The sequence below is a fragment of the Macrotis lagotis genome, chromosome X, assembly GCF_037893015.1.
Source record: "Macrotis lagotis isolate mMagLag1 chromosome X, bilby.v1.9.chrom.fasta, whole genome shotgun sequence".
In the NCBI taxonomy this organism is placed as follows: Eukaryota; Metazoa; Chordata; class Mammalia; order Peramelemorphia; family Peramelidae; genus Macrotis; species Macrotis lagotis.
The window spans coordinates 383679650-383702507 of record NC_133666.1 but is presented as its reverse complement, the minus strand read 5'-3'; the positions used below and the strand labels follow the sequence as shown (position 1 = coordinate 383702507).

Below are 22858 nucleotides of genomic sequence, written 5' to 3'. Positions count from 1 at the left end.
CTAAATCTATGATCCAACAATCATTGGGGTAATATGGAGATAGTGACAGTGGGACTGAAACGGAAGGAACTGATGTGAGACAGCTCAAAGAAAGACTGAACAAAACTTACTGACTTAGTGTAAGGAAGTAAGAGAGAAACAAAAATTGAGGTTTGCTCTGGGTGATGAAGACTATATACTAAAGGAAGCAGCTAGGTGATGAACTGGATAGAGCACCAGCTTTGAAGTCAGGAGGACCTGAGTTCAAATCCAACTTCAGACACCTGATACTTATTAGCTGTGTGACTTTGGGCAAGTTACTTAATCCCTTTGCCTTACAAAAACCATACCAAGAAAACCAAAAAAGAATATATACTAAAACAAATTGGGGCATGCCTTTTCTAACTCTCTATTTAAAATCAGTGTATTCAAGGGTTCTCTTTTCCAGCACAATGTCTGCTTGGCATTCCCTAGATTTCAAAATGAAAAAGAATCTAAATATTCAATTGCAAATTTCTTTTACAAAAGACAAAATAACTTTAACTCTTCTCATAAGCAGTAAGACTATATAGCAATTATTATAATAGGTATATGTGGGGTCATGAAATATTGTACTCAATTTTTAAACTACTTCTCCTGTAGACAGTTTTAGAGAGCATCTCCTTACCATAAAAGATTCAGTAAAAAGGGATTAGTGTTGTTCAAACTTCACTTTTAGTAATAAAATTCAATTTTTATTATGTATTGCTATATAATCTTCAGTGTTTGTCCTAGTTCTTTCAATTTGGATATAAATTCAATGAAATCTTTAGATAAAACAAAAAAAGTATAAGGCAGTTCTTGAAATAAAGGTAAAGATTTTTACTAAAATTAAAAAATATTTCTAGTACAAGCTTTTTTAGATTTTTACATAAGTTTAGAGAAAATGTCTAAAAATAAGCAGTCTATTTTTAATATTCATAAAACAAATTTTGGGGGGATAATTCCATTTATAGCTATAATGACATGGTTTAGAGTTTAAACAGTTTAGAGGTCCTTACTTCATCATGGGTTATTTAAAAGAATTATGTAACAAATTTTACTTTTTATACTGTTAGAAGCCATAGGTATTAAGTAATGCAAACCACCATTATATAATGGTAACATGACCAGCTGTGCAATCATCTGAGTAACATTTAGAAGCCAATCTCACTATTCTCACTTTTGAAAGAAAGATATTGGGAGAAATCAAGAGATTAAATTATGTGTTACATATTTAAAACTCAAGAATAATCAAGAAATTTCTAGTCACTATTCCCTTTCACACTCACTTCCTATCACCTCACCCAAGATCTGGCTCAACTATAAATTTGGAGATGGCATCAAATGTGTGACACAGGCAATTGTTACAACACACATCAGCAACTGACTTGACAGACTGACTCAACCAGTCCAATGAATTAAAAGTTCAGTCCTAGACCAATCTGAGTTTCTACCGTGTTCCTCATCTCTCTTTTTTTTAAGTGTTGGTGGGTTGGTCTTAAACAAGATCATATCTACCCTCTACTCTCCTTCCTTCCTTCCAAATCACAGAGATTTTTATAGGAGTAGCTACAAAATACCACTGAAACCATACCTGAAAATTTGTGACTAATTCATACAGTTTTAAGTTAGATTAACTTACTTTGTATCACATGGACACCTTTAGCAATCTGCTGAACTATGAACTTCTCAGAATGTTTGCCTACATTCATAATTGAAAGGTCATGTTAAATTTCAGTTGAAGGTTAATGAAAATAAAGATCTAAGTTTTTTTTCCATTCAAGTTCACAGACCCCCTGAAATCTATTCCCAGGCCCTTTGGGAGTAGATGATAGGTTAAAAATCCTTAATCTATGGCTAATAGGACAAAAAAGAAGAATGACAAATGAGGGGGTGTAGGGACATCGAGACATTAATGCACTGTTGGTGGAGTTCTGAACAGATTCAACCATTCTTTAGAAGAAGTTGGAACTATGACCAAAGGGCTATAAAATCATACATGGCAGTGGCACTACCATTACTAGATCTGTATCCCAAAAGAGATTAAAAAACAAAAAGGAAAAGGACTTATATGTACAAGAATATGTCTGGTGTTTTTTTTTCTGGTTGCAACAAAGTGGAAACTGAGGGGATTCCCATCAGTGTGTGAATAGCTGAATAAATTGGAATGTTTTTATGATAGAATAGTATTCTGCAATAGGAAATGATGAGCAGGATGCTCTCAGAAAAACCTGTGAAGACTTACAGGAGTGAATACTGTGTACAAAGTAACAATAATATTGTAGGATGATTAGCTATAAATGATTTGGCTTTTTTCAGCATGACAGTGACCTAAGACAACTCTCAAGGATTTATGATGAACGCTATACATCTCCAGAGAAAGAACTGACAGTTTTCACAAAACAGAGTGAAGCATAGGTTTTTTCTACTTTATTTTTCCTTGATGTTTTTTTTTTGGGGGGGAGGGATTATGTTTACTTTTACAACAAAGTATTTTGGAAATGTTTTACATAATTACACCTTTACAATAATATCAAATTGCTTGTTTTCTCAATGGGAGTGGGGAGGGAGGGAGAGAATATGGAAATCAAAATTTTAAAATGAATATCAAAACTATTTTTACATATAATTGGGGAATATAAAATACTAAATAATTGTTTTAAAAAGGGAAAAAATGAATTCTTAATCTAAATGAAAATCACCAGCTGCAGCCTGGAAATATTCAAACAACTGGAACCGTCTCAGGGCTAATTTTTTATACTCTATATTATTACTGAGAGTCCTTCTAAACTTCTCTCCTATCCTTAATTCTTGTCATAGAAAAACATACCTAGGTAGGAAGATCTCTTTTCCTATGATATCCATGCAACTTAAAGTCAATTCTTCTCCCTCTGTTCAGGATTTCCATTTATACCCTTAGAATTTATTGTTCTACTATTAAAAGTTCTCTCCAAGGTTACTAAATTTCACTAAGATACCATTAAGTGGAGGAAAAGATGAAATAAGCTTTAATAGCTAAAGCTGCACTAAGACTTTTGGAATATTTTGCATTTCTTAATTTACATCCAGACAAAATCAAACTTTCCCTTGAGAACATCAAAGTGATGATCATTTTCTGGTCCTTCCTCTCCATGTACTGTCTCCTTATTTTAACAGGGCTAGAAGGAAGTCAGCTTATTCCTACATTCATTATAGGATCATACAATTTAGAACTTCAAGGGACCATTTAAAAATCTAGTCCTTTATTTTTTTTACAAATAAAAATATCTAGTGAAGTTAAGGGAGTTTTCAGTGACTTTCAAAGTAAAACAAAACAAAACAAAAAAAAACCCAGAAAACAGACTTTCAAACTAAGTTTTCATTCCAGATCCTTGCTTTGCCATTATCATTAACAACCTTTTTTCAAGTTCCTTCTACTTGATTATATCACCCTCTTCAGAACCTTGTCATTCATTTATCTATCCATTTTCAGGGCACCATCTAACCCTAAATGACTTGGAGCATTTGGCTAATAGTCTTCTTTGCTTCATCCTCAACTACTTTCATTAGATGTTAACTTCATATTGATGATCCTTCTAATACTCTCTCAGCTCCTTCATCTCCTTAACTGTTCCAACTTAAACATGATATCTTTGATCAATGAACAATGAGCTGAAAAACTACTGGAGTAACTGAGCATATTCTTATTAACATTTGTACTACCAAATCAGAAAATCATGTAATACAAAGTAGAAGGAGGGCTTGCAGTTTCTCAAAAGGTTTTTTTTTTTTGGGGGGGGGGTTGTCAGGTGCCCTAAAGCAATAAAAATCATCACTTCATGGAGTACAATCACAATATATGACATTTTCACGGCAAATTTCGTTTTTCCATCCCAAAAATAACCCTACCATGTATGCATAAACTACATTTTACAGATTAGGTAAAAGAAGTTGAAGTGACTTGGCCCAGGGTCACCAGTTAACAAGGATCTGGGCTGGATCTGAATTCAGATCTTCCAGACTATAAAAGTCCAGGGAATTTATCATTATATCATGCTACTTCTCTGATCACCTTATCTTCAAGAGTTCATGACTGATATAAACAAATATACAAATAATAATGACTTGCATTTATGTCCCAAAAAAACACACTCAAAATTCTGTAAAGAAATTTTAAGTTAATGAATGATTGACTTGGTATGAGGTAGCTCTGAAATAATCAAAAAACTGTTCAATTTTTCAAATATAATCTATTTGCTTTCTTCCTTCTATTCAAATCTGGGACTAACTCACTTTCTAACTGCAAAACCTGTGCCAAATATTTGTATTATTATACCAACAATAGGTTATTGGCCATGCATTTTTTCATCCATCTAATTTTTTTGTGTATTGATATTTATGACTATCTCATCAAGGGGAAGCTAGGTGGCGAAGTGGATAGAGCACTGGCCCTGGAGTCAGGAGTATCTGAGTTCAAATCTGACCTCAGACACTTAATAATTACCTAGCTGTGTGACCTTGGGCAAGCCACTTAACCCCATTTTGCCTTGCAAAGAAAAAAAAAGAGACTATCTCATCAGTAATTGTGTCTCATCAGTAATTGTGATCTTATGTTTGGGGGTTGAGGTCATCAGCATGATGCCTATCATCTGCAGAAAGATACATTTGCAAGACTTCACCAAGTAGAGACACACTATTTTCGCTTGCACACCATTAAAGGGGATCCTCAATACAGTGATAAACAAGTTGGTCAAATGTGAATTTCTCCCCATAAAGGTATATCAAGAGAAATAAATTGGTTTTAAGATAAAAGGACCTAAAAATGAGAATGACTTTTTCCACCCTGGGATTTTCATCAAATTTTAGGATTCCTCTTAAAAATTACTGATCTTCTATATCTGAGATCTCAATATACTCACCCACATTGGCCTCAAAACTATCTCCTCAAAATCATTACTTTCCAGGTCACAATCCAAAGTGAAAATATTTTCAAAAGACAACTTTTTGGAAAGTGTAACTTTTATCTGAGAAACACTTTTCCAGGTAACCAAAATGCCAAAACTCCATAGAACCTTCCAGTCACATTTTCCATATGATTTGATGAAATTTAAAAGATTATATATAAATATATGTATATATACATATATGACATTAAATCAAAATGAATTGTTATACAATAGTCAAATTTACTTTACTACACTTAACTTATAGTAAACTAAAATAAATGGAAATGCTTCTATTATTCCATATTATATATGACCACTTCATTTATCAAAGATAAATTTTTAGCCTATCTTACATTAACCTTCACAAAAGCAACAAGTAATCAAACACAAGGGGCAGCTATGTAACACAATGAAGAGAGCCCTGGATCTGGAGTCAGTAAGACATCCTCTTGCGTTCAAATTGGGCCTCAGACACTTAATAGCTTTATGACCCAAAGCAAATCAGCTAACCCTGTTTATCTGATTCCTCATCTGGAAAATGAGTTGGAGAAGGAAATGGCAAACCACTCTAGTAGCCTTACCAAGAAAACCTCAGAGTCACAAAGAGTTGGACATGACTTAAGATGACTAAATAACAACAGTCATATATAAAAAGCTGCTTGGGGCAAATAAAAATTCAAGTCACTGTACTAACTTATCCCTAACATATCATTTCCAAGTAATTAACAGGTATTTATTAAGTATCAACTATGTATGAGGAACTGTTTTTCCAGGCAAGAAAAGCTTAATTCACTGAAACAAAGTACCAATGTCCTCTTTACTAAATAATTACCTATTCATTATTCTCTAATAATTCCTATCTCATTTTCCACTTGCATTCACAGTCTCAACTCAAACATCTATGGGAAAGAGAATAGCACTCTCAGATGAATTCTCAACCTGGTCATACGCTTCACATTCAGTCACTCTAAACTCCTATAGATCATAATTCAAAACCTATTTCCCTACTCAATTCTTCATTCCCTTTCCTTGAACCCGCTTCCTCCCCCCTTCCAAAGCTACAACCAAATACTAGCCAGCTTTTCTACTATGTCCCCTGGAATGCCTATTTTCATCTTAAATATTTTTTCTTCTCACTCCTTCCATCTACTAGTTACTATCAAATCCTAGTTTCCCCACTGATAACCACAGTCTCTCTCTGGATATCCTTTCCAATACTTGGGACACTTTCGCTCATTCTTTTCAGCTCACTGGTCAAAGCAGCGGAGTTGGAATTCTCCTTCCTCCCTATAGTAACTTCCTTGTTTTCTATCTATCTCCAGTAACTTCTCTTTCTTTGAGGTTCATAAGTACCACTCAATCAAAATCCTGGAAGCTGTTGTCTACAGACCTCAAGGTTACTCTCCTTCCTTTTTTCAAAAGTTCACACTTCTTCCTGTCCTTCCTAACTCCAGCTCTAATTACTTGGGGCCTTCAACATACATACTGACTCTCCCTTCAAATAAGGTAGCCACTTATAGTTCCTTAATCTAGTCATTTATCAAGACCCACTCCTCCACCTCACCTGAACCACACACAAAGATGGTCATACTCTTGATCTTGCTATCAATTAAAAATGTATCAACTTCTGTGTACAAGAATTCTGAGATCCCCTATTATGATCAGTCAAACCTTCAGCCTTATATCACTCCCACCATTAGCTGCCTTCACTCCCTCATATGTGCTGCTGAACAACGATGGGGGAAAGAACCCAACACGTAACCATTCTAAATGCCTTAGAATAGAGACCAGGCAATGGAGTTCAACACCATTCTCCCAGTTTCTCAGGCTTGAAACCTAAAGTCATCGAGTACTCCTCACATGTCCTCCATCATTCCCATATTCAAGCTTTTTCTCAAATTTGCCCCCCCTTTTCTCCTGTCACCACTGCTTTGATGAAAGCCCTCATCACCTCACACCAAGAAATAGCCTGCTGATAGGTCAGCCTGCCTCAAGTTTTTCCCCATTCCAGTTCACTCTATGCAACCACTAAAGTGATGATCCAATCATATCCTAATCCCTACCATAATACCTAACTGTCCTCAGACTTTAAGATTCAAAAAAAGGAAAATCCAATGGCACATGTGTCAGGTGTTTCAACAGAATTAAGCACAGCAAAAGGATACATGGCAGGAATATGTGCACTATCAGCTATATTACTGACCCCTTCCCCCGCCCTGGAGATTTTTAGACATAGGATACATAGTAGCACACACTTGACAATTAATACCTGCTGGTTATCGTGATGAATACCTCTGATTCCTGATCCTGAGCTACATCTGGTGGTCTACTTGTACTTAAGAACTCTGAGATACTGTAGGGCTAAAGCTGACTAGTTGTCTGCACCCAGTCTAGCACCAATATAGCAAGTCTCCCCAAAGCTCCACTAAAGTGGGACAAGCCAGTTTAGGTTGGAAATGGAACAAGATCAGTTTTCACAGCCATCAAGAGGAATCAGGTCTTGGAAATAGTCAACTGCTGTACCTTGAGCCTGGGCAATATAGGGAGACTTACTCTCAACAAATATTGATTTCAAAAGGAGTAAGGGATGTTGGGAAATGTTCTTAAATCATAATACTACATTTAGCAAACAATACTGACTTGGTGGGACCGAAGTTAACTTTAAAGTCAAGTAATCAACTCCTACTCAAAGCATGAAATTTATTTACAATACCCTTGACATGCAGTCATGCAGCCTCTACTTGATTATTTCTGTTGTTGTTCAGACATTTTCCTGACTCTTTGTGTCTCCATCTGGGGTTGTGATTTGTTCCAGTTTACACAGCTAAGTAATGACCTCCTTGAATTTTCAAAAGGTAGCACATTTCCCTTTGGGGGACAACTAGGTAGAAGGATGGATGGGGGGAGGGCTGTCTGAGTCAGGAAGATTCATTTTCTAGTTCAAATCTAGCCTCAGACTTATTATATGACCCTGGACAAGTCACAATTCTTGGTTCAGTTTCCTCATCTGTAAAATGAGCCAAGCAAACCTCATTATTTGCCAAGAAAAACCTCAAATGGAGGTACTAAGTAATTTCATCAATGCCAAATCAAAGTGAAAGTATTATTAAAAAAAAAGATTTGTTAATATAGTATGTTTAGGGCAGCTAGGTGGTGCAGTGGATAGAGCACTGGCCTTGGAGTCAGGGGTACCTGAGTTCAAATCCAGCCTCAGACACTTAATAATTACCTAGCTGTGTGGCCTTGGGCAAACCACTTAACCCCATTGCCTTGAAAAATCTAAAAAAAAAAATAAAAAAAAAATATATATATATACACATACATATATATATGTATAGTGTGTTTTATTTATAAATCTTGTGATAAAATGTTAAAAAAAGTTTAAAGTAAAGCTGAGCCAATATGCTATTTATCTGAGGAAAATTCCATTATAATCAAGTATTGAAGGCCTTTTTTATTTATAATTGTTATCATTACTAGAATAATGCATTTTTCAGCTTTTAAGAACTAACACCCAAGTTCTCTAATGAAACATAAGGTAGCAATATTCTGAAAACTAATGGATCGGGGGCAAGTCCAAGGTATTAAACCTGGACTAACTTAGGTAAAGTAAAAAATTTTAAAGGGTTTCAAGATAAAAACAGTGAAAATATACAGTGAACAATGTTCTCTTGCCATATCAACTCCCTTTTCTCAGTCTTCACCCTTCTTGACTTCTCTGCCCCATTGGACATAGTTGATCACTTTCTCTACCCTAGTTATTCTCTTCTGTCCTAGTTTTTCTGATACTGCTCTCTCCTGATTTTCCACTTACCCATCTGACAGTCCCTTTATCAGTATCTTTTATTGGACTTTCATTCATTCATCCATTTCATGCTCAGTAATCATGATCTCTTCCCCCTAAAACCCAGGTGTCTATCTTATCTTTTCCTTTCCTCTAGTTTGGCCCTCCTTCCAAATCCCAACTAAAATCTCACCATCTAAAAGAAGGCTTTTCCACTTCCTCTTAATGCTAGTGGCTTCCCTCTATTAATTATCTCCAATTTATCCAATCTACCTCTTTCTTTGTATCCACATGTACTTGCTTCCTTTGGTGATGTCATCAATTACTTTGTGTTCAATTATTATCTCTAGGCAGATTATTCTCAGATTGCTATAACCAGCACTAGTCTCACTCCTGAGCTCCCCCTTACTATATCACCAACTACACTCGTTTGGGCATCTCAAACTGAATTTTCCCATAGTCATCTTAAACAACATAAACAGAAAAAAATTCATTATCTTGCCCCTGTCTTTCAACCTCATCTTACCATCAATGGCATCATCATACTTCCCAGTCACATGGTCACAAAACCTTACTGTCATCTTCAATTTCTCCCTTTTATTCACCCCATATATCCAGTCAGTGGTCAAAAGCTGTCCTTTTGGGCCCTGCAACATTCCATTTTGTGTCCTTACACAGCCAACACACTTCAGCTCAGGTTGTCATCACCTAGACCAAGGGCTGCTCAGAAAGTCACATGCAGGCCCACAGGGTGATTTTATGTGGCTGTTTGTGAGTTTACTAAATGCGTTAGTAAATGAAGCCTAGCTACTACAAAGCTCACTAGAATGCTAAATCAAAATATATTGTCTATTGTTTCAATAAAAACTTTTAAAAGTAAGGTTGGACAGCCTTGACCTAGACTACTGACCACAGACTAATCTGTGTCTTTGCCTCAAATGTTTCCCCACCAGACAGCTACCATGGCAATTTTCCTAAAAGCATATGCCTAACCATATCACTTTCTTACTCAAATTCCATTGGCTCTTTATTGCTGCCTCCAAGATCAAAGTCATTTGTTTAGTATTTGAAGCTTTCTGGGTCCTTTCTGCCTTTCCCATCTTCTAACCCTCTATTCCTTTCTATGCACTTCTATGTCCTTACAAAGGGCAAGCCATCTCTCACTTCATGCATCTGTCCTGCTTGGAAGTATCTTCATTAGATGTCAAGGGAGTAAAGTGTAAGAAGACTAGAAAGGTAAAGGAAGCTAGGTTATTTAGAGCTTTGAACTTCAGGGTTTTTTTGTGCTCAATCTTTATAATGATAACTTTTTTATCAAGTCGGGGAGAGAAAGTGACAAGGCTGAAAAATCCTGTTAGGAGCTGAAGGAAGGATTGAAATGAGGGGGAGAGCGAGAGAGAGACTAAAGACAGACAAATCCAACAGCAGGATGTTGTGAGGTGAGGAGGACCTGCATTAGAGAGGTGGTAGTGTCAGAGAAGAGAAGAAATCTCAGGAGAGGTGTTGGGAAGGTCAAACTGACAGGCTATGGCAATAGACTGTATAAGATGGAAGAAATCCAGATGACTCCAAGGTTTTGTGCCTGAGGGATTGAGAGGACTGTACTAGAAGGGAAAGAGGAAGAAGTGATTTCGTTTACTATAGTCCAACTCAGCACTCATACAACTGAAGTTATCCTTTTTTTGTGGTTCTATATTTTCATTTGATATATAAAATATAAATAACTTATATGTAAATTTATACAATCATTCATATAAATTATATCATGATTTATATTTATAATGTGCTCACTGATAATCAAACCATAATTGATAGAATTATTTATATTTAATAATTTAAAATTAATCATTTAAGGAGCTAGGTGACTGTGGACAGAGTACTGAGTCTGGAGTCAGGAAGATCTGAGTTCAGATCTGACCTCCAACACTTTCTAGATGTGTGACCCTGGGCAAGTCATTTAACCTGTTTGCCTTAATCCACTGGAGAAGGAAGTGGCAAACCACTCCAGTATCTTTACCAAGAAAACCCCATGGACAGTCCATGGGTCACGAAGAGTGAGACACAGCAAATTTTAAATCTGTCTTTGCTCTTAAACGGCCTCAGTTAAAATCTGTGATACTGGCAGGTTTTATCTCCTCAAACAATTGATGAAACATTTAGTAGATGCCTATTGCGTGCCAGAAACTGTGCCTTATAAGTGCTGGGAATACAGAATCCCTTCTCCCTTCCAGTAGCTTACAAATGAAAAGGGAGAAAAGATGCAAATTATGCATAAAGCAAGCTATATACATGAGATTATTTAGTAAATAACTAAAAGAGGGAGGTAGTAGAATTAAGAGGAGTTGGGAAAAGGTTCTCAAAAGAGATTGGATTTTAGTTGGTTAGAACTTAAAGGAAGCCAGGGAGTCAACAGTTGGAGTTGAAGAGGGAATGCATTCCAAGAATGAGGGACAACTCAGGGCTAAGAGCCATTTTCACAGGCTGGAATAGTATTCCTCATGGTACAACTCTCCAATTCCTTTCAAAAAGTACAAAAGAAAAGTTATGGGATGGTGAACTTTGCTGAAGTTTAAAAAAATGTGTCACTATTAAAAGAAAAAGTTGAAAAAAATCAGCTTCTGATTTCAATAGGTTCTGCCATTTGAAAAGTTAGCATCAATTAAGAATTTTCCTATTCATGTTCTGATGAACAAGTCTAGCTATCAAAGTACCCCTTTTTCAGGTACCAGCATTCATTAGTATTAGCAAATTACACTTATTCCTAGGATATCTAAAAAATTCTCTATATTCCTATAATCTATAAACATTGACAAGATGGCAACATTTCATGAAAAAATGGATATGTTTTATAAAGACACATGACACATGAGTTTTTTTTGAAAAAAAAATCCTAATAGTCTACTGAAACTTATTAAGATTTAAGAAACACATTTCTTTTACTTCAAAAAATATCTCCAAACAAGTAAATACAAATCAACATTTACTCAGGGTGGATAAGGTCTAGTCAGTCTCTGAATCTGGGTGAACTGGTCTCAAGTACCACCTCTGATAGATACTTACCTACTCTTAGCAAACCACTTGATCTTCTCTTGCCTCGAGGCAACTCTCTAAAACTAAATACTTGCAATGCTGCACTCTCATATATGAAATTAAAAAAAAGATTTACTCTACTATCATGTACATTTGGTATTATAGCAAATATCCAAATGGAATGTAGTTCTCGAAGAAGAGCATGACATCACGGAGGTGGGGGCACGGCCAGCACACGCACAGGGTTGGAGTGAGGGGAGAGGGCCCTATGCCAAGGCCCCCGCAGAGCCACCGGGCTGGATCTGCCGGCGCTCGGCAGAGCCCCGCTCATGGGCCCCCCGGCCCAGCCGCATGTCGCATCTTTCTGTCACTCCAGACAGCACAGGCGCCTCCGAGCCCAGAGGGCCCAGGGCCCGGCTGGAGGCTCCGGCTCTGGCGCACACAACTTGTTGAGCCACAAGGAAAAGTTTGGGAAAAGGAGGCCGAGTCCGGCCTGGAACTGCGGGCCCCCGAGGAAAGGAAATCGGATGCTCCAACCTCCGAGGCCCGGAGCCCGCCGGACCCCCCACCCCGGGCCGGAACCCCCCCCAGAGGCGCGGCCCAGGCCCCGCCCCGGCTCCCCATTGGCCGCCCCTCCCGGCCCGGGCCTCGCCCCTCCTCGGGCCCGCCCGCTCCCCAGCCCCCCCCAGCTTACATAAAGACTGACGCTCTCAGCCCCCGGCCAACCCGAATGGGGGCGGGGTGAGCTACCGTGGCCACGTGACGACGGGAGGCCCCCGCCGCCATCTTGAGGGGGGAAGGGGAGATGCCCCGCATGGAGACCCACGGCTGATCGCCATGCGCCCCCAGCCCCGGGGCCACGGCCACACGTGACCGGGGCACACCCGCCCCATCCTCTCTGCCAAGGGCACTGCACAGTCTGGGACGGGCGTCAGGCCCCTCGGGGCAGACATCCATGAGGCTTAAGGCTTTTCCTCCCAGACTGCCAAAAGATTCCTCAAACCCCCCTCCTCCCCTGGGCGACCCTGGCTGCTCCCTTCTCCGGTTCTCTTCCAGCTGGCAGGGGAGGGCAGCGGAACAGCTGCTGCGGCCCGGTGGCCGGCCAACCCTTTCCCATGAGGCATGCAGTGACAGGAGGATGGGCTTGCTGTCACAGGACCGCGCAGGAGAATGCTCCCGGCTGCAGGATATGCGGTGTGGGGCCAGGAGGACCTTCCGAGAAGTGCATGTGCCTCAATTATTCTGCTTAGAGGAAGGGAGTAATCGTTTAGCAACTAAACATGGTATAAGGTAGCATTTAGCTGGAGGTGAGACAAGTTTGAAAAACCACCCTTTAAAAAGGATCACCTGTGGTACCTAGCTCAGTTGCCTCCTCCCACCAACACAGCATAGATGGTGCTTCCTGAAAATTAATGACTTGCTGAAATTAATGGCAGGATGCCCGATACAGATCCATCTCCCTCTCCCCCCACTAAAAAAGTTTACTTTTTATACAGCAATTCTTTTTTTTTTATCCACTCTTCTCCCAACAATCCTCTCTTCCAAATAAACTTTCCAGTAAAAAATTCAAAATTAAGATTAGCTACATGAGTTACTGGTCCATTCTGGGCACAAATCTAGGTAATTCCGATTAGAACATAGGGGAAGGACCATGCTTTATTTCAACTTATCTCTGACCACAGACTCTAGCTGCTGAACAACTGCTGATGTGAATTTGAATAATTCTCTGCGGACCAAAGCCTCAAAAACTCTATTTTTTTAAGTGCTTTGGGGGGAGGGAGGTAAAACAATTTTGTCATTATCTGTATCCCTTTCCTCAAGATAACAACTAGGTTTGCCCAAACTCTTCTAATCTATGATACTGTGATTTTTCACACAGACTGATTTCTAAGAAGCTATGATATACTAAGTGTCTGAGAAGAAGACACATTTTAAAGAAGAAAAACTAGCCTCTATGTCCCAGGACAAAATTATTTGGCAATCCATGATAAATAAAACATTAGTATAACTTCAAAACCCCCATTAAAAAATACTAAGAAACTTCTGAGAATTAAAATACACAAACTAACTTTAGGAAACGTGTTAAATGATTTTATATAGCTCCTTCACATTATACCTCTAAACTTCCAGGCAAGGGGAAAAAAATGCCTCCCTATGAGACAAAGAGCCCAAAACTTAAAAAATCCTTTCTCAGTCCATTTGGTTTTTAACATGATGAGTTCCAATGATGAGATTTAAAGGAAGTAAAGAGGTGGAAGGAGTGTAGGTAGTCCAAGAAATGAGTCCTGTTAAATTCTGAAACAAGTCACCTAAAGTTTACCTAGAATACTACATTAGACCACAAGATAGTTTTCTAAAGCTGTATGTAAATTCAATTTTAAAAGCAAAATGTTTCAAAGTGGGTTCAAATGCATTCTACCCAGTGACATCTGGCTTGCTCACTAAGATCCTTAGGAAATGACCTTTGTGTCTAAATGGTTAAGAACCAACAACATATGGTCATGGACCTAATGTGTAAATACTAACCCAACCAAAAAGCTGCCAAGTTCCAGGTTATGCAAAAGTGAAAGGGAACTAGAATTTCTTGTTTTGTTTCCTTTATGAAAAGTATTTTGCGCTACTTCTAGTTGAAATGAATAAATTCATATCTGATTTTTTTTTTGGAGCACTGAACTCTTTAGAAAGTCATCAGACTGAGTATGAATTGGGTTTTACCAAAAATCAGCCCATACCCATGAAGCAACACCTTCAGATCTCATTAAAGAGTCACTTTGGTATGGGATAGAACAGGGCTCTGGAGCATGTACTCTAAAAGGTTAAACCTACTTGAAAGGAATTCAGGAGGAAAGTTAAGTCTCCGGACTTTTTCATTGCACCCTTGGGGAGGTTCACAAGACAGTATGGAAGGAAAGACAGAAAGACAGAGAGAAAGAGAGACAGAGAGACAGACAGACAGACAGAGAGAAAGGAAGAAAGGAAGGAAGGAAGGAAGAAAGGAAGAAATCAAGAAAGGAAGAAAGACAGACATCAACGGAGCCTCCCAAGAAGTTGGTGGAGGCCCAGGTCTGGATTCCCATTTTTTCCTGCGGCTATTCTAGCGCGGGGGATGGTTTCTAGAGTTGTGCTGGGGCCGGTGGGGGCGAACGTATGGAAATGAGAGAGGGCTGAGAGGGAGGGCAGGGGTCCGGGGTCCGGGGCCCGGCGGGCCGCAGGTGGCACCGGGGGCCGCTCCCTCCCCGCCCGCGCGCTCCCTCCCCGCCCGCGCGCTCCCTCCCTCCGCCCCTTTCCAGCCCAGTCCCGGTCTACCTGGGCCCTGCGGGCGGCGAAGCGGCACTCTTCCCCGTGGCCGTCCTCCGGGTCCCCTCGCAGGGCCGTCCGGAGCCGCTCCAGGTGCTCCCTCAGGGTGACCCGCTGGTGGAAGGAGAAGGCCGGGTGCAGGGAGGCCATGGTGAACAGCAGCAGCAGCTCCTCCTGGGCCCCGAAGCCCAGCCCGTCGGCTCGGGGCGCCGCGCCGTCCCCCGGGTCCTCGGCCGGCTCGGGGCCGCGGGGCACGGCCGAGCCCAGGCTCTTGAGGACCGAGTCCACCTGCGGCAGCAGGCGGTGCAGGCGCCCCGCCGCCTCGCGGTTCTCCGACCCCAGCAGCGCCAGGTAGACGATGAGGCGCGAGCGCACGGCGGGGTCTCGGAAGTCTCCGAGCTGGCCCGGGTCCGTCAGGCCGTTGGCCTTGGCCTCCGAGTCCCGCAGGTAGTGGTAGTCCTTGCGGGCCAGGTCCTCCAGGCACGAGCCCAGGAAGCGCAGCTCCAGCGGGTTGCACAGGTCCAGCAGCCCGCACATGAACTCCAGGCGCTGCGCCGAGCCCAGCGCCAGCCCGAACCACTCGTACACCCGCTCCTGGTCCCGGAGCGGCGAGGCGGGGCCGCAGCCGCCCTGCAGCGCCAGGCCCTCCCCGGCCGCCGCCGCCACGGCCGCCGCCGCCGCCGCCGCCGCCGCCGCGGCCGCCGCCGCCCCGCCGGCAACAGGCGGCCCCGGCGGCAGCAGCAAGCCGCGCAGCGGGCCCGGCCGCTCCCGCAGGCAGCGGCCCGCGGGGCCGGGCGGCGCGGGCACGGCCGGGTGCAGCGGGAGCGGGCAGTCGCGCCGGTGCGGCGGCTCCTTGGCGCCCATCCGCCCGGCCGCCTCCGCCGCCTCCGGGTCCTCGGCCTCCGGCGGCGGCGGCGGCGGCGGCGGCTCCTTGGGGTGCGTCTGCTTCAGGGGCAGTTTCATCTTCAGCATCCTCGGCTAAGGCGGCGCCGACATGCAGGCGGAGGCGGAGGGGAGCGCGCGGGGGGCCCGGTCAGGAGCCGAGCCCCTCCATGCCGCCGCCTTGGGGTGCGGTGGGGGAGGGGCGGGGCGGCGGGCCGGGGCGGCGGTGTCGTCGTCTCGGCCCGGGGCCCCGGGGCGGGCTGATCCCGGCGGCGGCGGCGGCGGCGCTCCGGCTCCGTGTCTCCGTCCGCGTCGGTGCCGGGCGCGCTCCCTCCCTCCCGCGCGCGCGCGCACACACACACACGGAGCCGCGGTGGCGGCGGCGGCGGACGGGCAGAAGCGGCTCCCCCGCGGGCGGCCGAGGACTGGGCTGGAGGGAGCGGAGGGCCGGGGAGGGGCGGGGCGGGGTGGAGGGGGCGGGCGGGAGCGCCGGACGCCGCCGGCATCCACGCACCGCCGCGCCGGCCAATCGGCGGCCGGCCCCGGGGGCCGCGGCCCGCGCGTCACACCCATCGGCCTCCGGAGCCGCCCGCCGCCCGAGGCCCCGCCCCCTCCTGCCTCCCCTCGCCCCCCCCCCGCGGCGTCCGCGCGGTCCTAAGGGGCGGAGCCTTCCGAGGCCGAGCCAGGAAGGAAGCGGGGCTAGGGAAGGGAGACGGAAGTGCGGGGGGCGAGCAGTGGGGAAAGGTGTGCGAGCGGCTGACGCGGGTGTGCGCGCGTTATGTAACAAGTGGGCGCCCGGGCTGCTGGCGGCTGCTTGCACGCAGGTCCCGGCGCGCCGCCCTGCTCCCAACTGTGGCTGGGCTCGGCCCCCGTTCCTGGCTGCTGCTGCTGCTGCTTGCACCTCCCGGCTCCTCCCGGGCGCCCCCCGCCCCCGGATACAGCTGGAGCGCATCCCCCACGCCTGCCCACGGAAAGGGTGTGCGGGGCGTGCTGCCCTGCTCCTGGCGTCCCAAACTCTGAAAATCCGGATTCATCCAACAAAGTTTCAAAGCGATCGAGTACTTTATGCTAAAAGCAAGATTCGAATATCCGATTCTCTTTCTTTTTTTTATCGCCCTAATGACTCATTGGATGGATTTAGGATTTTTTTTAAAAAATCCCAAATAAAAGAAAGGACTATTATGCAGGAGTGTCGCGATGGTCCTCTAAGGCTTGGGGTAGTGCATTTCGAACAGTTAAGAGATAATGTAGTGGATGTGGACATTGTCAAACCAACAGTATCTTTTGGTCTGTAACATGGGAAATCATTGCAGCTCCGGTTGGGAACAGCAGCTCCTCTCCTTTGTCAGTTGTCTAATCTGTTGAATAGTTTTCTGTACTACATCCATCACTTCTGAATAGGCGCTAATGCCTCCAAGAATTTTGCTAGTTATCAATTATCTCAGACCTAGGTTTAAAAGAAGAACTTGGAATATTTTTAATAGCTCTACTATTTTTGAGTTTGAAAAAGGCAATCAAAACTTTACTATTATAGGGCTCTTTTTCAAATGTTTGACAGATAGTCAACATTCTATACCCAGCAGCGCTGGTCAAAGATTAATAAAATATTGTTATTTCCTTGTAATAAATGTTTTAGCTAATTTGCAAATTTTTGTCAACATACTTCTATTTTGCTGAAGAGGGAATATCAACTTTGTCAGTATAGGAAACTTTGCAGAGGTATTTGAGTATTATATATAGAAAAATAAAAATCACATCCTAACCTGCAAAAGATGATTTTTAATGGTAATGTGAAGCCTCCAGCTTATTCATCTCAGTAACTGAAGTAATTTAGAAAATCAAAGCAATTCCTAAGCCTTAACATTCAAGAAGCCTTGTATATATAATGCATGAGATGTCTAGAGAATGGTGGGGGTTTTTTCCCTGTCTTTTTTTTCCTTTTCTTATTCTTGTAGCATAAATTAGGGGATAACTAATAGAGATCAAGAAAAAAGACAACTTTTCATTAAAACATTATTGTGTGTTTCCCAGCAAGGATTCACTAGGCCTCCCATCACCTCTTCAGTCAACCGACAAACTCAACAGTTATAGAATCTTTTGCCTTTAGAATTCCATCTCCTCCTCCTCCTGTGTATTTCTGGTTATTTTGCAAGGCAATGAGGTTAAGTGGCTTGCCCAAGGCCACACAGCTAGGTAATTACTAAGTGTCTGAGGCCAGATTTGAACTCAGGCACTCCATACTACAGGGCCAGTGTTCTTTCTATCCACTGTGCCTTCCTGTGCTTTAAAAAATAGAAGAGTTTAATCCTTTACATGAAACCACTTTCACTCTCTATGAATACTTAAGTATCAAGAATACTATGACAAAAGAATTTGTTAGTCAAATAAATAACTACTGGATCATATTTTTATCATTGTCACAGCCTGCTTAAATGTGCAGATTTTTCAGAGACTTTTCATGTAGGTTTTGTTGATTAGTCACACCCAACTTTTCATTGCCCCATTTGGAGTTTTCTTGGCAAAGGTACTGAAGTGGTTTATCATTTCATTCTTCAGCTCACTTTACAGATTGAAGAATTGAAGCAAATAGGATTAAGTGCCTTACCCAGGTTCACATAGCTAGGATCTGAATTAGAATTTGAACTCAGGTCCTCCTGACTCCAGGGACATTGCTTTATCCACTGCTTTACCTAATGTCCCTCTCCTAATTTCTTTTTAAAGAATATCAAAATTACTCATTTCTGTCATCCTATAGGATTCTTTCCAGAAATCATCCCCAGAGGAGCTACCCAATATGTTAGAGATATTCCTTTTGTTCTTTTGATATTTTGTAGGTAAAAGTGTAGACTGCTTTCTATTATTCTCCTTCAGACATAAATGATCCATCTCCTTTTTCCTTTATTTATATTCTAAATGGTATCTTTATGGCACTTCTGACTTAGAAATCATCACTAGTAATATATCCCACTTATCATACATACTTTTCATACATCAGACCTTTCTATTGCTCTTTGGATCACCAGCAATTTTATTTCTGATGACATGCTGTGCTATGATTCACATCACAAAATTTTGTTGTTGTAAGGGAAAAAAAGATGAGTACACAATGACTGAACCCCCCCCCCCCCAACCAGTTATCTACTTTTGATTAGAAATATATTCTTTTTTAACTTTTGGAGTGGGAAACATCTTTGGACAAGTGAAAGTGCTTTACAAACTGTCAAATAGTATCCATCCTGATCTCCTGCTTCATCCTGAGCCTCTTTGCCTATTTGAAGTACCTGTTCCAGTTCATCTGGATCATTTTGCTTTACTAGCTATACTTCTTTGTATACTTCTTAGTTTTCTCTCCCTGCAGTGAAAAGTTCTTGAGAAATATCGCTGGATTATTTTTATAATTCTAATGCCATCCTGTATACCAGATTGTGCTTACATTTAAGTAAGAATAATCGATAATTTTATAGGTTTTCAGGTTGAAAAGAACCTTACAAGTCATCTAGTATATTCTTCAATCTCTAGCTGAGGAACTCATGCTTGAAGAAACTGTAATTTGCTCAAAGTCATACAGCGGCACTTAGTCAGGTCTCTTGATTACCCATTCAATGTTAATCATACGTTCTCCCATAATCAATTTATTTTTATTTCAGACATTTAATATGATTTTAGTTTTAAAAACTGCCTATCTAAACCTATCCCCAAAATCAACATTTATTAACTGGAAAAAAAAATTGCAGATGGGATATGGGCTGAAGTTCTCACATCTACCAGGTAAGGAGAGCAGGGTAAATTTGCAAAGACCTGTGTAGCATATGCATATTTGGTTTTTTTTCCTCCTGCAGGAACCACATAATTGTTACCTACATTAAAGTTCATTCTGTTCTACCAACTAAAAGAGATGATAAAAGGGTTTAGCTTTAAGGAATGATTCTCCACCCACCAGGTTTTCAATGAACATAAATTATGCTAGTTAAACATGGAAGAAAGGTTTCAATGTAACATCAAATAAGAAAGGCAGAAAGGAATCTTGATTACATCAGAAGATTGAAAGATGGAAGAATGTTATAAAAAAAGAAAAGGAAATTCATTTCTGCTAGAAAGAAATCTAGAAATCTTGAGCATGAAATTGAAGACTTTAAAAGCATAGGTGTTGGGGCGGCTAGGTGGCATAGTGGATAAAGCACCGGCCCTGGAGTCAGGAGTACCTGGGTTCAAATCTGGTCTCAGACACTTAATAATTTCCTAGCTGTGTGGCCTTGGGCAAGCCACTTAACCCCATTTGCCTTGCAAAAAAAAAAAACCTAAAAAAAATAGGTGTTTACTTTCATTATCTCTGTCAATCAAAGACAAAGTGAACAGCTGGTTTAGAAGATAGTGTCTTAGAATAGGATTTGGATTTCTGGGCCTAGCCTAAAACTATGGTGATAATATGTGGAGTACAGGGGCTGATAAAATATATTTTTCTGTATTTCTACAAATATAACAAGAAGGGCTTTAAAACAAGAAAAGGAAGGGAGAGGGTGAAAAAATTGTTAATATGTATCTACCAAATTATATACCATAAGGAAGGACTATGAAAGCAGAAGTAGCACAATATAGATTCCTGGAAATTTATGGATGACAAAACCCAAGAAAAGACAAAACTCAAAGGTTTAGAACTTTGTACCCAAATGTTCAGAGTAACAAAGTGAAATAAAGATCCTAATTCAATGAGGCAAATTTGACTTTGAATCTTTATGGAATGGAACTCATTTTTGAAGTATCATTCTGGAATTTTGTACGGGTACAGTTTTATTGTGCTTTGCTTTGTTGTACTTTGAAGATATTGTTTATTTGATTTTGGTTTTGGTTTAGTTTACAAGTTGAAGATATGTGGAAACAAGTCTATTGGGCACCATTTTTCCAATGGTATGTATTCATATCATATCTCTGAGGTAGTTTTCACAGCATCTTATTCCTTTTCATCATCATCATCATTATTATTATTATTATTATTATTATTATTATATCTGTTATGGTGATGTGTGATCAGTGATCTTTGATGTTGTTTTGGGATACCATAAACAGTAATCATATAAGATTAGGAACTTAATTGATAAAAGTGTTGTTCTGACTGTTCCATGGATTTTCCATTCTCCATCTTTCTCCCTCTCCTCAGACCTCCCTAATCCTTGAGACATAATATTGAAATTAGACAGTTAACAACCCTACAGTGACCTCTTAAGTATTCAATATAAGCAGTTAATTGATGGGGCAAACTTCATTGTTGTCTTATTTTAAGAAAGTGTCAGCACAATACTTCTAAGACATGTCTGTGATTTATTCAAAAACAACACAAGATTCAATCCACATCTTCACAATTGTGTTCAGTCCTGAGCTCAACATTTTAGGAAGGACACTGATAACCTAAAGAATGTTCAAAGAAGGGTGAGCAGAATGACAAAGGGTCTTTCATCAATGAACTATTTGAAAGATTTGGGGATCTTTTTTTAATTGGAGGGGGTTTGCAAGGCAATAGGGTTAAGTGACTTGCCCAAGGTCATATAGCTAGGTAATCATTAAGTGCCTGAGGTCAATTTTGAACTCAGGTCCTCTTAATTCCTGGACTGATGCTCTATCCACTGCATCACCTTGCTGCCCCAATTTGTAGATCTTTTGATTGGAGAAGGAAATACTTAATAGAAATCACATTATAACCATATTCAAGTTCTTTGAGAGCTAATATATGGAAGGTTAATTAAATTTGTTCTCTTTGATCCAAAGGTTAGAACTAGAAGCAACAGGTGAAGCTGCAGAGAAATAGATTTAGGGTAAATGTGGGGGTGGGGGAACCAAAATGACATTCTAATGAAGTTATCTCAAAGAGGAATGGGCTAGTTCCCTCAGTTTGGATTCTTGGGGCTGGAGTAGAAGGGATTCTGGTTAAGTAATGTGTTGAACTGACGTTCTTTGACATCCCTTCTAACTTCTAACTTCTGAAGAGTTGATAATGATCCAAAAGAGATAAAAGAGAAGTTCTAGACCAGCAATTTCCACCCAGCATGCCTTAGAATTGCTATAAGAGTAGTGGAAAATATATTGGATTTCGGGGTCAAAAGATCTGGACTGGAATCCCAGCTTTTATTATTTACTGTATGACCCTCACCATGTAACTTAATACCATTGGTACTTTGTTTTTTTTCTCAGATGAATGGACTGGATGATATAATCCCAAATCCTTTCTCATTCTAAACCCTTTGAACCTATGTGTTTCTTGGGCAATTGCTTTGCCTTGCCAAATATACAAAAATATCAACTTATTTCTGAGCCCAATATACGTGACCCAAAAACATGTCAGAGAAATAAATGTTAGCACAAAAATATTTATTTCCATTAGGCCTTTTAATTATTTGAATCAAAACCAAGATTTTGATGGGAATGATTTGATTAGAAAAAAATGAAATTAAACTTCTAGTTTGGACTGAGTATCTCAGATGTTTTCTCTTTTCAGGTATGCATTAGTCTCTCTAATTAACCCCATGAGGCAACATTTAAAATTGGCCAGATCATTGCATTGCTGCTTAGAGAATTCAGATCCTCCAAACCTGTATTTACTAAATCTGACTGTAGCATTTACTGTGTTTAATTCCATAACTATTTAAACCCCTTTTAATGCTATTTGTCTTGAACAAACCATTCCTTATTATAAAACACATTCAGTTGAATGACAGAAAGATTCTAGGTTTAACTTTAAATAGAAGGGCTTTAGTTTTACTTTTTACTGATTCCTTTTTTTAATACCACTTTCATTTCCAAATATATTCCTCCTCCTCCTTCCTTTGTAGTGAAGAATAAGAGGGAAGGAAAAAATCAGTTCAACAAAACTAACCAACATATCAAGCTGACTGACATGCAGTATTCTATACCTAAAGCCCCCACTTCTACAAAGAAATAAAGGAAATGA

At 41.2% G+C, this 22858-nt stretch overlaps 1 protein-coding gene across 1 annotated transcript in view; it reads right to left on the bottom strand.

The window, feature by feature from the left end:
- The window catches only part of ZCCHC2 (zinc finger CCHC-type containing 2), a 90647-nt gene extending 74311 nt beyond the window's left edge, over positions 1-16336 (bottom strand). The window contains exon 1 of the mRNA XM_074202551.1: positions 15046-16336. Coding sequence (XP_074058652.1) covers positions 15046-16008 — 963 coding nt within the window. The 5' untranslated portion in view covers positions 16009-16336. The remainder of the gene's footprint in view (positions 1-15045) is intronic.
- Between the last annotated feature and the right edge of the window lie 6522 nt (positions 16337-22858).